Source organism: Talpa occidentalis, unplaced genomic scaffold, assembly GCF_014898055.3.
Source record: "Talpa occidentalis isolate TD23 unplaced genomic scaffold, MPIMG_talOcc4v2.1 talOcc4.13, whole genome shotgun sequence".
In the NCBI taxonomy this organism is placed as follows: domain Eukaryota; kingdom Metazoa; phylum Chordata; class Mammalia; order Eulipotyphla; family Talpidae; genus Talpa; species Talpa occidentalis.
Window position 1 is genome coordinate 71,238,937 of NW_023601322.1, and position 18,094 is coordinate 71,257,030.

At 50.2% G+C, this 18,094-nt stretch overlaps 1 protein-coding gene across 1 annotated transcript in view; it reads left to right on the plus strand.

Annotated features, from left to right (window-relative positions):
• Positions 1-527: 527 nt before the first annotated feature.
• Positions 528-18,094, plus strand: part of TRPC7 (transient receptor potential cation channel subfamily C member 7) — a 33,945-nt gene continuing 16,378 nt past the window's right edge. The window contains exons 1-2 of the mRNA XM_037509259.2: positions 528-759; positions 5,505-5,769. Of these exons, the coding sequence (XP_037365156.2) occupies positions 528-759; positions 5,505-5,769 (497 nt within the window). The remainder of the gene's footprint in view (positions 760-5,504; positions 5,770-18,094) is intronic.

Consider the following 18,094-nt stretch of genomic DNA (forward strand, 5'->3'; position numbering starts at 1 on the left):
TAAAAGTGCAGCGGGTGGACGGGGCAGGAGGCTGGGGAGAATCTGGTAACCCCAGACTTACACTGATAAGGTCCTGGAAATCGAGAGGAAAGCAAGGCACTCTGGGAGTTTAAGGAACTGGATGTTAAGCCATATGTGGGACCTTCAGGACACCTGAACCTCAGTCTTCTTATATTGCATTTAGAAATGGATGATTCCACGTGACACCATCCTCCCCTCCCTTCAGTTTTTAAAATGTCTAAATGTCAGTCTGTATTTCTCCCAAGTCGTCTCCGAGAACTCTCAAGGGATAAGGCCGCTCCTCATGCAAGGTGGCTTTTCTGTAAACTGACTCGAGACATACCTTTGAGGGGGTCTGCGGCCTCCCAGAGTCTCTTGTAGATCCACCTCTTCCGTGTGCTGCTGGATCCCAAGGGCTCCCATTTCCATTTCCCCCGGGGCCCTCCACGCCCTGCTGGGGCCCTCCACGCCCTGCTGCGGTCAAAACCCTGCAGAAACTGAAACTGGCCCGGCTGTACCCCGCAGGCATGATCTGGTCGGAGTGCAAGGAGATCTGGGAGGAGGGGCCGCGAGAGTACGTGCTGCACCTGTGGAACCTGCTGGACTTCGGGATGCTGTCCATCTTCGTGGCCTCCTTCACCGCCAGGTTCATGGCCTTCCTGAAGGCCAGCGAGGCCCAGCTGTACGTGGACCAGCACGTGCAGGACGACACGCTGCACAACGTCTCGCTTCCGCCGGAAGTGGCGTATTTTACCTACGGTGAGTGCCGGGGCTGAGCCGGTCCGGGGCTTCCGGGTCGCAGCGGGAGTGCGTGATGAGGCTGCGCCCGCAGCTGGTGCCGTGGCGGGTGGGGGACGTGGCCATCGCGAGACAGCCTAGGGAAAAGAAGTTGCAAGTGGGTGGGATGCGTGTCCCAGTCCTCTTTGAACAGGGGGACTGAGTCGTGGGAGGGCCAGCCGCGCCTAAACAATGCAGCGCGCCACCCTGACCCTGAGGCACCATGGTCGGTGGACGCGTGGGGCCTCACGGCTCCAGCACGAAGAAAGCCGGGAGCCCGCATGCGCAGTTGGCGTGTAGCCGTCTGCGCATGCCCAGTAGGCCAACCCTGGACAACCTCTGAGACCGCCCACTGCCTTCTGCCTTATGGAACCTTCCTTTCACTATCTGCTCCTCGCACACTCTCTTCCAGGCGCAGCTTATGTCTTCCTTTCCCAAACTAGTCCCGGCGTGTATGTGTCTCTCTACTAAAGCCATGCCTGGTTCAATTACAAGTAGCGCTCCTTGGTGAATATTTTTCTTAGAGGGCGAAGGACCCACTCTTTGGGGTTGAGGCCCTGTAACCATCTTGCCTGCCAGCACAGACAGCCCCTGTGCTCCCTCCCCGCTCAAAAATAAATCTTAGCTCCTACAGTTCAACCAGCCGAATAGAACAGCTCTGACGAATGCATGTTTCTTGTGTTGGTAAGGATTGATGGAGGAAAAGTTCTTGGAATGTGATTTTTTTTTTAAGATGACAGTTTCGTAGATCCAGAAGCACTAAGGGATATAGATACATAGGTATCTATACATAGGTATCTTTTTCATTGTATGCCTGTGTTTTCTGCAAAAAGTTCTGCTTTTCCAGGTCAAAATTGTTTTCTTGTGGTAAGGTAGGTTCATAAGAGTTGCCATCGCTTTCAAACTATAGGTTGTCCAATATGAAGTAGAAGATTGAAAGGTTATGACTAGTAATTAAAAGTTAATAGCAGCCATCTGTATCCTTGCAAAAAAAAAAAAAACCTGGATTTTTTTTTTTGTTCTGTCTCTGTTTTTTATTTTATTTTTTTTAAGATTTATTTATTTATACAAGAACCTGGGTACAGGCCAGATGTGCGGGAGGGTGAGAGGATTCACCAGAGAGAGAGCAGGGAACAGAATAGGCAGACTGACTGAAATACACTGCTGAGGGGAGCAGCCCGCGAGACAGAAGAGGTCTGCTGCACCATGTGGGACTCTCGCTGGCCGGCGGGGATGGAACCCATGCTGCAGAGGCTGCAGACACCTTCACAGCACGGGTTCAACCGCATGTGCCACCAGGGAGGCCCTGTCCCTGTTTACAAACAAACAGGTTGTCATGGAGGCTCACAATATTCTCAGAAACATAGCATCTCCCAACATGAATTGAAAACCAAGCAGAAGGGCACAGTGGTTATGTTCCCAGGTCACAAAACCTAGATTAATAAACTACTTCCTACTCTGAGACCTTGCTTATTAACTTTTCTGAGCCTTATTTTCTGATATGTAAAAGTTGGAAAATATTTATATCAGAAAGTTTTTTTGATTAAATAAGCGTGCATATGAAGAGTTTTGCACTGTGCTCTGAAACTAACGCTCACTAACTGGTAGCAGTTATCACTACTATCTCTTGGGACATTTTCTTGTTCAAGCACTTCTTTCTGTACTAAGAGAAAGATGAGGTGGGGGAGAGAGAGTTGATATTTGTTGTTGGTTGTTGATGTTACCAGTGTATATTAGCTGAGCATTTACAGGCACCCACTAATGGGAGTGGCTAGATCACAAAGGAACATCATAAAGTGTTCCTGTTAGGTGATGCTACATAGCTCCTGTGAGCACAGGAATGTATCTTCCTGCTACAGTCACTATCTGCAGAGGGCTTGGCTACTCTATGCAAAAGTTGAGCTGCTGCCCATATTCAAAGTTGTTTGAGTTGCACACAGTATGGTACCTGTAAAGGTGGTAGGAAACCCCTACTGAGAAATGAAGAGTCCTGTAATATTACAAATTATCCACTCTTCATTTGTTGATTGAGCAAATTCAGATTTTCAAAAGGAAAATGGATATGTACATTTTCCCCTGTGCTGTCAATCAAAGAAAAATGAGTGAAATGTGATACTGCATTGGACACGTTCCTTACTGTCATGACTCAGGCTGAATATTGTCCATCTGAGACTTCTATTTCTCTTATGGATTCTATAAAGGTCTCACCCACCCAACTTAACACATTACACATTGTTGCCCTTGCTTTTGTGTTTCCCCTTGTGCCCTTGGAAATCTTTTGATCTCTCCAAGTTTCGAGGGTGTGCCAGCTGCAGGAGAAGAGCACCCTCTCGTGGTCAGTCAGAGGTGTGTAACTTCCAATCTCTTGCACCCAAATAGGGAGATGTTAATTTTTCAGGTTGTGATAAGGACTTTTTTCACATGGAAGGCGCTCCAAGAAGAAGAAAATCCCTTCATCTAAATCATCACAGTGCCTTTTTATTTTCCATCCATCACACTTTTACAAAGTTGTCCAAGTAGAATATTATTCACTGAAATTTCTAACCTGGTCACCAGCATCTGATGACAGCTACATTTATCTTAACAGATGGTAGGAGGGGCTTCAATTATTACAGCTGAGATTTAAGGTTTAAATTATAGGGGAAAGAAAAATAATCCCCTTTTGGTCTTAGTTTGGAGAAGCCAAGTCCTACTTCATATTATCCAAATGTGTTATTTATTCACAGAAGACAACAGCTGTATTGGGAAAACATGATTTGTTTTCTGATTTGTTTTTTATAGACTTCTGAGCTATAACCTTGGTGAGAACATAGAGTCTATAATTTTATTATATTTCCAAATGTAATTTAGAAAGTACTATGTGAAACTTTGTGGCAAATAGGAGGCCTGGCTTTTCTTACTAAATGTTTCTCCGTGCTCTTTATTATTATAATTGTTTAACAGAGTCTAGCTTTGAAAATAAAGACTGAAATTCTTCCTCTTCTATCTCCCTTGGGGTGCCAAGAATTGCTATGTAATATCCTTGCTATCTACATTTATCTGACTCTCTGAAAAGGACCCCATACCCCAAATCCAATCTTTAAAATGACAATAATAATATCTACTCTACAGGACTGTTGTGAAAATTACAGCTAATGTAGGTATAAGGGCTAATTTAGGTTTCTCAATGTTTCTCAATTTAAGTCTCACTTAGCACTTCTCAACAGGGACGCTATTGGATTTTCAGCAGGGCAATTTTCATGTGTGGGTCTGGAGCATCGCAGGATATTAGCAGCTCAGTAATACTCTTACCACTCATATAAATTGAAGACACCTCCCCCCACACCCACACACACACACACACACATACACTTTTCCAGAAGGAAGGCATTGCCCCACTTGAGACTCACCCTATATCCTGATCCACAGCAGGCAGCTGATTGGTGACAGATGCTGCTCTTTGGACTCTTAGAAATGCCACAGGAACACTTTGCAGTTTGCTGAGCTGCAGGACACCCCCAGGGCAGTGACCACACGCAGAATGTCCCCAGGACAGGTCCAAGAACTCTCACCACCTGGAACAGGGCCATAGTGGCAAATTTAAGTAAGTGGTCATCATTTAGGGGACATTGACTGAATCAGGGAGCAACTGTCCTAGACACACACTGCCTGAGGAATAAAACCCAGGAGCATTCGTCTCAGACAAGATCCTTCAGGTTCCTGGGTCCCGTGTGAGCTCATTTATTCTAATGTGGGGCTAGATTAACCTGTCATAAGGTGTTCATTCAGTCATTTGACAGACATGTATCAGCACCCACTGCATGCCTGGCCCTTTGTGAAGTACTTTACATATGATTTCATATCATCCTCACCTTAGCTCTGTGAGGTTGATATAACTACTGATTCACAGATGAAGGAATTAGGCTCAAAAAAGCAAGTTGACTTGCTCAGAGTCATCCAGCCAGTGAGTAGAAAGGCCATCTCTGGTCTGTCTGACTCCCAAATCCAAGCTCCTTTCCCTACCTCCTGGTGAATGAGCCACCCCTGCTCATGGCTCTATAGCTGGTAAGAGGGGCCTCCCTGGTGGCGCAAGGGATTGATACACAACCTATGAAGCTATCCACAGCCACTGCAGCACAGGTTTGATTCCCGGCTGGCCAGGGAGATAACCACATGGCACAGCAGACCGCTCGTGTCTCGCCCGCTGCTCCCCTCAGCAGTGTATTTCAGTCAATCTGCCTGTTCTGTTCCCCGCTCTGCCTCTGGTGAATCCTCTCACCCCCCACACTTCTGGCCTATACCCCAGTTCTTGTATGCATAAATTAATCAATCTTTAAAAAAAAAAAAAGTAGCAAGGAAGACACAACAGCAAGCAGCATGGCACATGCCAGGCCCGGGGTGGGGGCGGGGGGGGTGCACAGGACACTGTGGGAGCAGAGGGAGGAACAGGAAATCTGCCCCAGCCTGCGGGGGTCATAGAGGGCTTCCTGAAAGAGTTGGCATAGAAGCAGAACCTTGAAAGATGATTAGGAATGCAATTGACCTGGAAGTGAGGGATGTGTGCTCCAGACAGATGGACAGACATATCCCAAGAGGATGCACCTTCCTCGGATCAGGATTAATGACAAAGGCAGCAACGGCAAGCGATCAAGTTAGACCCCTCTAAAGATGCCTAACTGGCTTCTCTTCCAAGAGACATCCTGTCTCCCACACCCACCCAGTGAGTAACCCGGATTGTTTTCTTTCAGCCAGGGACAAATGGTGGCCTTCAGACCCTCAGATCATATCGGAAGGACTCTATGCGATAGCCGTCGTGTTGAGCTTCTCTCGAATCGCGTACATCTTGCCAGCCAATGAGAGCTTTGGGCCTCTGCAGATATCCCTGGGGAGAACCGTGAAAGATATCTTCAAGTTTATGGTCATTTTCATCATGGTATTTGTGGCCTTCATGATTGGAATGTTCAATCTGTACTCCTACTACCGAGGTGCAAAGTACAACCCAGCGTTTACAACGTGAGTATCCCAGGCCTCTCCGGAGGGTCTCTCTGGGCTTCCCAGGGATCCTTGAGAGTCTCTTGAAGGTGGCACCACTCAAAGACTCGGGTCCCCATGATACTTCTAAAGGTTAAATGCAACCTTCCTCAAGGGCGATTAAGAGTTCCGGTTCTGGATTTGGAAGGACAGAAGAGATAGGTTGAATCCTCACTTTGCCACTTACAAGCTGTGTGGCCATGAGTGTGTTCCTTAACTTCTCTGAACCTTAGTTTCCTCACCTTTAAAATGAGGATGGCTGTACCTGCTTCCTTGGGGATGGTGTGAGGATTCCATGATCTGATAGAGCTGCCACAGACACTCTCAATATGGAATTACTGTTACCATTACTGCTATTATTTTCTTAATCTAAGGGACTCAGAAGACAAAGGCCTCTTGCAGCCAGCACTTCACTGGAGCAAGGCAGTCGCAGTGTGTGAGAAACATGGGGTCCTCAGGCTTTTTCACCTCCCCCCACCAGCATCCACAGCCAGTACCCACAGCCTTGTTTTCCTCCCAGGTTTCACTGCCCACCACGTTGTCGTGGTGGGCACTCGGGAGCATGAGCACAGGCATGCCCACCTGTAATTGCAGGCACCAGGGCCCAAGAACCCAGCTCATATATAAATGCTAACACCTGGGCTGAGGAGCGAGAGCTAAAAAGGGTCCTCAGTGCTGGCATTCATGGTGACACTATGAGGCTGGGGGCTCAGTTGCTGCCTCCCTGCCTGGTCTGCCTGTGTCCCTGGTCCCCTGATTCAGCGTTAGCAGCATGTTAGAGATAATGAAGGCTCCAAAATTCTCTTTTCATCTACCCGAGTCAATGATGAACCTACCCGGCCTGGGGTGGTTGCACAGCACAGTGCATGTGAAATAAGACAAGGAAGGAGGCAGGTGGCATGTGGGAGGAGGGCAAGCCAACACAGGTTGCCGACCTGGCCATCACCTAGCAGAACACACAGCCCGCTCGTGCCCTCTCTGGAAGAGTGTACAGAAACACATCTCAGAAAATCACACCGAGATGAGAAATAGAGAATTTATCAGGTGGATCTTTCCCATCTGTTGCCTGTCACTAGTCCAGTCACCCCACAGGACACTGACTCACCTGTGCTAGCAGGGCTGCCCTGGGCAGCCCTCTGCGCGTGGCAGGGCAGGCCAGGCTGCGGGTCAGCAGCTCTCCGTGTTGGGCTGGGCAGGCCATGCCTGCATCTGAACACCCAGCAAGTCCTGAAACTTCACTCACCACAGCAGCAACAGGGAGGCCCCGAAGAGGACAGCAAGGAGCACCCTCAGGCCTAGTGACATCAGGGTTCAGAAGTAGTTGCTGCAGGCAGAGCAAGACAATAGCACCCAGGGAGGTGGTGTCGCTAACCCGCATCCTTGAAGACCCAGAGCAACTCGGTCTCCTGCAGGGGCAGCAGCAGCGCCAGCAACGACCTAGTGGGAGAACCTGGCTCCCCTGGGTCCATCCAGGCCCAGACATGTACTGCCTGATGACTTTAAACCAAGTTACCTGATTTATCCAAGTTTGTGCCCTCACCTGTAAGACGGAAGTGGCTTACCATCTTGCTCATAGTGCAGGAACACTGCTCGTTATGGAAAATGCCTGAAGCTCAGCAGTTTTTCCAGTCTAGGCCCTGCCTCCCACCCAGCCCCAGAATGTCTCCCTGCTTTTGTCAAGCTCCTGCCCTGAATCTTAAGGAAAGGACAGTCAGGTCTCCACCCAAAGTGCAGAAGTAGGAACCTGCTGGGCTAAGAACCTCCTGTCCCAAGCACCCCTGAATGGCCTGGATTTGCTTTCTAGATGGTGAAAATGGCTAAGGCTCCTTCACGCAGGGTCCCTGACCCCCGCCCCCACCCCATACAGCAGGGTTTCACTTTACCCTTCTTCTGGGGAGTAAACTTGTCTCATCACAGGGAGACACTTGTGTCCAAGAATGCAGACTAAGGGCAAGGAAGCCCGTGCCCCTCAGCTCAGAATCACAGACTGTGCTGCTCTGCCAAAGGGGGACTATCTAGAAGGTGGGGCTGATGCTACAAAACCACAGACCCACAGTCACAGCAGTGAGTCTGAGGCAGAGAAGTGGTTTGTGTCCACAGAGAGCAGGTGTTCCCCGGCCCTGGCCCGGTCCCTGCAGTGAGCCAGCCCACAGCACCCAGAGCCCGTCAGACAGCGCCTCCACCCAAGCTCTCTCACTGGCTGTGTGGCCTGGGACAGTGCTCAGGTGCCTGGGCCTCAACCTCCCAACTCCAAAATGAGAGTACTAAGATGGCCAACTTCCCAGGGATGTCTTAAGGATTCAATGGAAGAAAGTGGGCTGGATACAGTGTGTGGCATACAATAAGCCCTCCAAGGAAGGCAGTGATGATCACAGGCATGGCGAGTAAGCAGGACGGGATGGATGAGCCACAAGAAACTCTGGCTCTTTAGGACCCTTTCTAGGCACAATGTGCGCTGTATCAGGCCAAATACAGTAATGAATCGGTTGGACTTGCAATCACTGCAGCCCTCAGTGATTAACTGTTGAAGGAAGGAAATAAGCTCTAATCCCCCAAAAGCAAATTTGCGCTCGATCTGCCAGGAGCAAAGCTAAATGTATCCAGTCAGCGTGAGGCGCGTTGTTATTGAACAGTCGTTGAGATGTCAGTCGATAAGCACAGGCTGTTAACCCTCTGCGGTCAGGCCCCGGCGCCGCCCGCATGTCCAGCATGGCCTCGCACACATTCCGCTCCGCGTGCTGCGTGAACGAGAACAGGGCAGCCAGCAGGCCACAGCAGTGGGGCGCGCCGCCCTGAGACCTGGCGGGGGTTTCTGGCCGGCTCTGCTGCCCTGGGAGTTGTGTGCCATCCCTCTGCCTCCTCCTCACAGGAATCTGTACCCCGGCCCCCATTCCTTAGGTCGGCGCCACAGCACACTAGAAAACGAAAAAGGTGAGGACTTAGGAGCAGACTGACCCAGGCCCTCCGGGATGGGAAGGGAAGGAGCGCTCTGGCAGCAGCAAGCACAGGACAGTCAAGACAGGACAGGACACTTACCGTCTTGGCAGTTCCTAAAATGGGAGTTGCAGCTGTGATAGGATTTGACTGAACAGGAAAATAGTCAATAGAGCAGTGAAGTGGAGAGGAAAGAATGGATTTTTATAATGTCATCTTTTACCTTTTGACTGCTCTCTAGAGCGTGTCCTGCTCCCTCCCCACCCCCCAGGTCTCCTTTGATAAGCGAAAGCTACCTTAGGCTAAATTAGATGCCTGCTTTAGGGGACCCAGAGTATTCTACAGAACAGCAGAGCAGTGATGAAGCTGAGTGACCACTACCACGTGAGGACGGGCTTCAGAGCAGCCCAGGCCTGGCCGCCTGGTCCACCTGAGTGTCTTCCCCTTGGCCCACCCACAAGGGGGCTTCTGGAATTTTCTCCTGGTGAGGTGTGAGAACCCCTGTTCTCAATGGACTATCCATACCATGTGTTTATTTAACCTTGGGGGGAAATAGTGCAATCTGTTTTCTTCTCACCCCCACATTGGGAGGAAGGGAGTGGGAGTTTTGGGGTGGGGGGCAGAAGGTTCCTCTCATCATCTTGATTGGATCAGGAGACTCAGTCCGACAGAAGGGAAATTGGGGCTGGAATGCACAGCCATCTCCCTTCCCCTCCCTAAACCCCACCCAGCCCCACCTCTGCCACACGCAAGGATGTTCGGGCTCCATGAAAGTCAGCTCTCGAGGATCCAAGAGCCCTGCTCACCTTCTGCGCGCATCCCGCAAAGCCAGCCCCACTGAAGGACACATAGTTAAAGCGCTGCCCCAAACAGGAGGAGTAGGGCCTTCTGGGTTTCGGTACCAACTGCAGACCCCAGCCCTAAGTCTAGCCCTGCCCACATCCCCCGTGTGGTCTGGTTCCTCTCTGCCCCCCAAAACTCCCACTCCCTTCCTCCCAATGCGGGGGTGAGAAGAAAACAGATTGCACTATTCCCCCCCCCCCCCCGAGGTGTAAATAAACACACAGTATGAACAGTCCATTGAGAACAGGGGTTCTCAGACCTTACCAGAACCATCTGGGGAGATGGCTGAGCTTGGGTCTTCACAGGCCGGACCCCCAGAGGGGGTCCTATTCACACCAGTTCCAGACAAGGCAGAGAGATCTGCATTAACAAGGGGATTCTGCACAGGCGGTCTCAGGACCACACAGGGAGGAAAGCCGATCTGATCCAGCCCCGTCGTCACTGAGATGGGAGATGGAGGCCAGGCTCGTGGGGTGCATCTCTGGCCCGTGCAGCGGGGCGGGGCGGGCATGGGGCTGTCCTGTTCCTAAGCACAGGACAGAACAGGTAACCAGGTCCAGGTGTGAGCTCTGGAGTCAGAGCCCATGAGCACTTCCCGACTGTCGGCCTCCTGCCACCACAGAGGCGAGGTTCTCTGGAAGGTCTGGTGATCTTCCCTGCCGCTTCTGTGTCAGATCCTGGCCCAAAGGGAGGGGCTGAGAGAGTGTGCGGGTCACTGGCTGGTGAGCGGGGCCTGTCTGGGCATGACAGATAGTGCACCTGCTGGAGCTCATTATCTTCAAGACGCTTCCATTAGAAACTGCAGATGACCAAAGGGGAGGCGGACGGGTGCTCAGACAATGCTTATGCTGTCTGGGTACAAAATCATAGAATCCCAAGATGGTGGCGAGGGAGTGGAGAGAAATCGCCTGAGAATGCTCTTTGTGTAAGAGAGCCTTTAAGTTCTCCATTCCGACTGTTAGGAATTTTGTTCTTATTGGAAACAGCTTTGATTTCAACGGTAGGGTTTGCTTTTTGGAGCTGAGTTTTGAAGCTGACTTGGCTGGAATGCACATATTCCGCAAGCAAAGACTTGCTGCTTAGAGGCTGTGTGGAAACCCTGGGGTCCCAGTAATCCGGTGACAGAGTTAGAAGAGATGGGAGGTCCTTGGTTCACCGATGAAATACAGCTGGGGAAGGAGGCGTCCCTGGACGCCCCTCCTGGTCCTCTGACGGGGCCAACCCCAGAGGGGAGCGGGTGTGGCTGGGGACAACGGGGTGACTCTCATGCAGACGTGAAGGGCCCTCGAACACCACTCCACATGGGTGCTGGTCTTCCCTGTGGGTGAACATGCCCCACCCCACCCCCCCACTTAATGGGACTAGAGTATGTGGGCCTGACTCTCCAAAGACCACCCCCACCTGCCCTTTCTATCCACAGCCTGCGGTGGAGGCAGCTTCAGAGCTTAGCTGAGTTGAGACTTTTCAAATCAAAAATAATACCTCTCCTAAGCTTATTTTGTCTCCCCAGGAATCATTTTAATGGAAGGAACTTTAGCAGTGCTAGGCAAAATTAGAAGCTTCTGTTTTCCATGACAGTTATGGAAAATTTCCACTCTCTAAACACAGTCCTGTGCCCACCAGGGGTGGGAGATACGGACTCAGCTGTGCTCAGCTTGGTGGGGACACAGACAAGCCAGCTCCTCCCTGACGTGAATCTGGAGGGGCACTGGGCTGAGGGAGAAGCTCCTCAAGATGCTGCCCTCAGGTACCCCATGCACCCCAGGACCCCTGATGAACACATGATCTGCGCTCTCATTTAATTATTCGAGATGAAAGGTATTCGAGAGGAACACCCCACCAGGAAGCTGAGGCGCAGAGATACTGAACTCGCCAGAGATCACACATCCAAAAAGAGGATCTGGACCCAGATTTGTATGACTCTAAGCCCCGCCCTCACCTCCTGAGCTGAAAGTCCCCAGAGTGGGAACCCCCCACCCCGCCAACTCCCACACTGTGCTCCACAGTGGAGGCCGAGTCTCGTGAAAAGTTGGGTGACTTTCCTATGGCACTAAATTCCGAAGAACACCGTACTACACTTGGATTTTGATTCCCACTGAGAACCTGATGAGTCTACCTGTCTCAGCTCTGAAAGGCAGCCTCTGCTGTCCCCCGGATGAAGTGAGCGTCTGTCTTAAAGCGTGCTCATTCGTTTGGCCAACACCGTGGGGCCGCTACTCCAGGTCGAACTGCGTTTGGCCCTGGCGATACAGACGAGCACAGCCCTCCCATCTCCGAGGAACTCACAAACTAGTGTGGGATTCAAAAAACGAAACTACAGCTGTTACCCCATGTGGTCAAAGGGTACGTGGGCAGCGGGGTGAGGAGGAAACACTGAACTCTGCCTGGCGGAGCATGGAGCGGGCGACCCTAAGCAGAGGGCCTCGGAGGATGGTAGGCGGGCACCACCCTGTGTGGGCATAAAGGAGCTGGGCACTTTTGTTGTGGCGTTTTCAAGTCAAGAGCAAAGCAGCTTCCTCCCTACCCAAATATTGATTAGTGATGTTTCAATGCCTTATCATACAATGAAACCATGGAAAGTTCTTAACCAAAAAAAAAAAAATCGAAGTGAAAGCAACTCCAGGAGGCAGGACTGGGGAAGGCGCAGCAGGCACCACGATCAGCCTCCATGGGAACAAGAAGCAGCCCGTGAAGAGCCCAAGAAGCAGGCTAGGGAGGTGGAGGAGAAAGACAAGGCACTGAAGCAGGCACAGAACCCGGGGGATGGAAGGAACTCTCGGAGCAGAACAGAACCCTAGCAAGGATTCCCTGGCCAGAGGTAAAATGAAGAAATTGGGCAGAAAGAAAGCTGTTGCTTACACCTGAGGGAATGGTGAGCCTTACTTCCATTCCTGCCAAAACATCTGGACGCCATGCCCTAACATCTGCGGCCACTTAGAGTTCAAACGAAGCATTGTCTTGGGGCCTACTGTACATGTAAGAACAAACTTTTGTGCTCAAAAAAAATTAAGTAGGCAATAGTTTGGGGAAATGGCAGCAGATCAAATCAGAGAATCCAGTAGGACCCAGATCGTGAAGGCCTTTGTATGTCCTGGTGGGGTGTCAGAATCTCTAGGGAGGCCCTCTTCACAGACAGGAGGAGCACGGTCAGAGATCTGCTTCGGGGAGCCATGCGTGTGTGGCAGCAGCGCGTGGCAGGGAGAACCTGGAACCCGCGGGGATTCTGAGACGAGCCCACAGCCAGAGCACCACCACTGGTGGGACTTGCAGCCCGGGCAGAAGACAGATGCTAATCCCGAAGTGACAGCAATTAGGGCATGGTTACGAAGGGGGAAAAGGTGTAAAAGAAAGGCAACTCCAAAGCAAATGAAGCTAGATCCACGAAGAGGCTGCAGCCAGAAACCCCAGGAGAGAGGACGCAGGCCCGGCCTGAGAGGTGCAGAAGGGGTGTTGAGGGTGGAGGGGTTAGAGTGGATGAGAGGCAGCGGCAGCTTGCCTGTTCTCGGGGTTTGGACATTGGGAAGCCCTGGACAGAGCTGGAGAGGAAGCTGGGGCAGAATGATGGGGAGAAGAGCAGGTCGCTGGCGATTCCAGGAAAGGATAGCCGCTTCCGCCAGTCCTACCCCTGCAGAGTTGAAGTCGAATTCTGAGAATTGATTGCAGGGTGCAGTCTTTCTGCCTGATACTGGAGCCTACTGCAGTTAAGAAAAAACATTCCACACAAATAGCAAAATCAGCCACATTTATCGCACCTTTGTTATGTGCCAGGCAGCATTTGATGCACTTCACAGACGTTCTGTTAACTCATTCAGTCTTCACAACAATCCTACTAAGTAGACATGGTTGTTTTTCTCATTTTACAGCTAGAAAAAAGGGGGCACAGAAAGGCTACTACTCGGCCCAAGACTGCTAGTCAGAACCTGGGCACTGACGCCTCCCCAGAGCCCAGCGTTCACATGGGTGTCAGGGCCCTGGAAAGTCAAAATGCACATCAGAGAGGGAGGGGAAGAGGGAGGGATGGATTCATTCATTCATTCATTCATTCATTCAACAGACATTGAACTCATCATGCGCCTTCAGTGTATCAGGTTCTGTGGTTCAGTTTCCAGGGTGAAGACACGCTCAGCTCTGCCCTGAAGGAGCAAGCAGGCTATAGGGGGAAGCTTGACCCTTGGTCTAAATAAACCTGCGTGCACCCCAGCTCCTGGGCACTGGTGCTATGGCCTGACTCCTCTACCTCTGAACTGTCTAAATCAAACTCCCCACTGAGAACCCAGACAATGAAGAGGCCATTCAGAGGACACAGCCTGGCAGGGCGTGGCAGCATGAGGTTCAGGCCCTCCCTGGCACACAGCTCTCCCCCCACTTTCCTCAAGCCGGGTCCACCTGCTTTTGATCTTGAGGCCTGGGCACCAGGGAAACAGCTCACCCGTGGGGTGCTTCTGTGTTCCCAGTGCCTTCCCCTGGCTCAGGTGGCTACTGTTTCTGCTCGGGCAGAGCCAAGCAGACAGCTATTGTCTTCTGATCTTGAGCAACAGCCTTTCAGGAGCTCATCCTCCTGCTTAATTTCAGCCTGCTATGTTCAGATTTGGGCAGGGAACAGAACTTAGCTGTTGAGGGGGTGGAGTTTCCACGACATGGAGGATGGCAGCATGGCATTGTGAAGAAGCAGCAATTTTCATAACAATCACCCCAAACCCCGGCCTGTTGATCAGTTTGTTCTCCAGTCCCATCCACACTGCCTCTTCAGGCAACCTGTTATTAAAGCCCTATTATCCAGGCGAGACAGACCTGGTAGAAACTGATTACCTCGTCCCTGCTCCCTGCGTGGCAAATCAGCACCAGCCTTCCCACACACAGCCCCGCCCAGCCAGGAGGTGAATCACAGTCTATTCAACAGCACTCAGGGCGTGTTCCCTGCTTACTTCATTAGGAACACTTCTTATGCCAGGAAGGCCTATTGACAAATCTCCAGTCCCTTCCACTGCAAGCCAAGAGTCAAATATTAAGACAGCCTGGGTTGGAGAAATTGGAGAGAAGATTTGCATGAAATCAAGGGTTTGAGACAATCATTGCCGATAGGAAGGAAAATGAGGCCTGTTCAAAAACGCCAATAAGCAGCTGAATTATTAACTCCATTCAGGCCTGGGAGGGAGCGCCTGAGGAGCGGGTGGGCTGCACGCCTCCTGGGGGAGGCAGGTGGAGCGAACTCACACGGAGTCCTCTCCCCCTGGACAGCTTGCCTTAGATGGGGGCAGCCCCAAGGAGAGAAGTATGTTCTGAGCCCCAGTGTCTGCCTCATGTGATGGAGTCCCCGGCACACAGTCAGACTTCAGTGAATAACTGGGAAGCGAAGATGTGACTAAAATGAGTGACTACCAGTTATTGTGCTCTCGCTATATAACCCTACCCGAGTTGCTCATGTAATAGTCACAGCAACTTCATAACAAGGTACCATCATCCCCATTTGATGGATAAGTAAACTAAGATGCAAACAGCTTTGGTGACGTGCCCTAGGGCACACTCGGTACCCAGTGGGCTGGGGCTCAAGCTGAGGCAGGTCCTGTGCTTGTTACTTCTCCAGCCATCTCTGCACAGCTTCCCGCGAAGGGTGCAGCTGAAGAAATCTGGCTGGCCACAGCTAGCCAGGCTGGGTGGGAGCAGGAGGTGGCGCCATTGGCCTCAAACTTAGCCTTAAGATGGGCTCCTTGGCAGTGGGGTTCTTAGGGAGACATGTGGCTGCATGGTGAGGATCAACTAAATGCTGCAAGACTCTGTCTTCTTGAAAGACAGCCCCGGACCTCCAAGGTGATGGGTGGGGGGAGGGTTCTGCCCCACGCGCTGGGTGCCAGAGCAGCTAAGCACTGTGTCTGGTGAACACGTGGCAGAGGGCGGCGCACCCTCAGGAAACAGTGGGGCTCCAGTGCTCCAGCTCTTGGGATTTGTAATATGTTACTGACTCCTGCCCAAGGTCAGCCTTCTCTCTGGAAATACATTGTTGTCAGTTTCCAAGCTCAAGGGAACACACGTAGAGCCATGAGGACAAGTTTTATTTACTTCCTGCTACATAAACCAGAAGATGCCACTCGTGTGGCATATCCAGTTATTGATGGTGTTCTTGTCACCATAAAAAGCAGCAAGTTTTCATGGCAGCCTTTTCCTCACTTTTTCTCTTTCCTAATGTTTGTCATTTTTATATTGATTTGTAAAAGCTCTTTATGTAAGAAAGACATCATCTGTTGTCTTTCATATGTGTTGCAAACACAAAATCTTTCCTCAGTTTTTTGCCTTGAATTTTGACGTATTATGTTTTTGATGTACGCAAGTAGAATTTTATGTGGGCAAATCTGTCTTTCCCTTAGTAGTTTCTGAAACCTCGCCCGGACCCAAGACTATGTATATGCCAACATTTGATTCTAGTTTTTGATCATATAGTCAAACACTTCAATTCCATTCAGAATTCAGTTGTAATTATTTAGTTGTATGCATTGAGCTTGGGATGAAATATTGTGTTGCTTTCCACTCAGCAAAGCTAACTGGCCAAACTTACTCTACCTGTCCCCTCTGAGAAACAGCAGCGACAGCTAAATTCATCTGTCCAGTTAGTTCACTAAATGTTTGTGTCAAGAGGGGTGGGTACAAATGAAAGACTCTGGACACCCAGGGGTGAATCTAGCCATTCTGCATGATTTTAGCTTTTCTGTAAGGGAGACCTTTGTTACCATGACTCCCTGTGCCCCATATTAAGAGGAGGGGGTGCTGACTAGTATAGAATATAGCATCTTATATGAAGAGCTTAAAAGAGATTGCCAAAAACACATAGTTTGCTGAGGCCCTTTCCTTCCCAGTGAGGTGCCATTGCCTCTGGCTTTGGCAATTCCAGTGAATCTGGGCTCTTATAATTAGATTCTCCTGGAGCTCATGGCCAAATTCAAGTCCAGAGACTAATCCTTAAGCTACAGAATAGAAATGAAGCAGGTGTGAGGTATCGGAGATTGCCTGGAAGCCAGACAGCAAATCAAACATTTCAGCATCTGAGCCTAGGTGGAGAGGTGGAGGGGGGCTAGAAAGGCAGAGGTTTATTCTGTGTAAGTATTCTTTAACTGGAACACAGACTGTTTTATAAATCGGCTCTGCCTTCTTCAGATTACTGACATAGAAGACCTAAATGAAGGCACCAAGGATACATCCAAGCTTAGTAAACTCATAGCAAGAAACAAATGAGAAAAAAAAAAAATACATGCTGAATCTAGGCCATTTTCCCTAATCAAAATTCCAAAGGATTTTCCTGGCTGTGTTCTATAATTGCCTGCTTCATTTGTGTCAGCAAAAGGTTCCTGGGGTTTTCCAAGGTAAGAAAGAGAAGATGAAAATCTGTAAAACGTCTCTAGGCTACTCACCTTATCCATTTCTTGGGTTGTTTGTGCTTAAGCGCATAATCCTGGACCAGTAGTTGTTTGCCCAGATAGCGTGTCCTCAAGATGTGTCCTGATCTGGCAAGGAGGGAACAACTGTCAGAGAGAGCATGGCCTGCTGTCTCGTTCCAGTTTTGAATTTGGGGCTCATGCAATGTTTTGGATTCTGTCACTGTTCCCTTCCACTGGGGAAGGAGTACTCCCTACCGGCAGACAGTGCCCACCCTGAACCGTCCCACCATCGAATGCGTCTTTATCACACACAATGGAAGCTGCACCTCGCGTGAGAAAAACAATTTTCCCTTTTCTGGGAATAGCATCAGGAGCTGGAGCCCCAAGATAAAGACGATACTCGGTCATTACTTCCAAACCCCCAACAAAATTCCTTCTCAATACAACTAAAATGAATTAAATAGTCCAAACTCACAGGTTTAAAAGAAGCCAAAAACAAACACTGACAACAAAAACCCACTTCGATTTCAGCTGTCAGACCCGGCGATGCATAGGGATGAGCCAAGCAGCTGGCGAGACGCACAAACACACACCCACAAGCAGAGGAGCTGCAAATTCATGCGAGTCAGTCGGTGCTGGATTCGTAGCTAAAGTGACAAGTACTAGTATTCTTGTACATCGTGTCAAATAAATACCAATCCTTAAGGAATGCTGACTTTTTCCCTGAGATCTAGCTAATCCTGGCTGTTTGTGGGTGAGTGTTAAAAATCTGAAATGTTAAAGAGGAAAAAGAAAGTGCTTTCTCATAATGGTTTCAAAAGCTGGATGCAAACTCAGAGATGCACGGAGCCATTCACGTGGCGTCGGCCACACCTGCGTGTTCTAAATCACCGGCGCAAGTCCAGATTTCTGGTTGGATTCCACATTGAAACCCTGACATCGTCATAGTTACAGAGTATTGACTAGAACATGTGCTCGGGGCTCATCCTTAAGCCAGTGTTTCTTGGTAACTTTGAAGCCTCAAAAGCATCACAGAGCAGGACCCCTGAACTTCCCTGCATTACCCTGAAAGCATGTGCAGTGTCCACCCTGAGTGCACTGCAGGGCAGTTCTGGGCAGTTTCAGTGACTTGAACAATCTGGACTCACCAGACAACCCGTGCT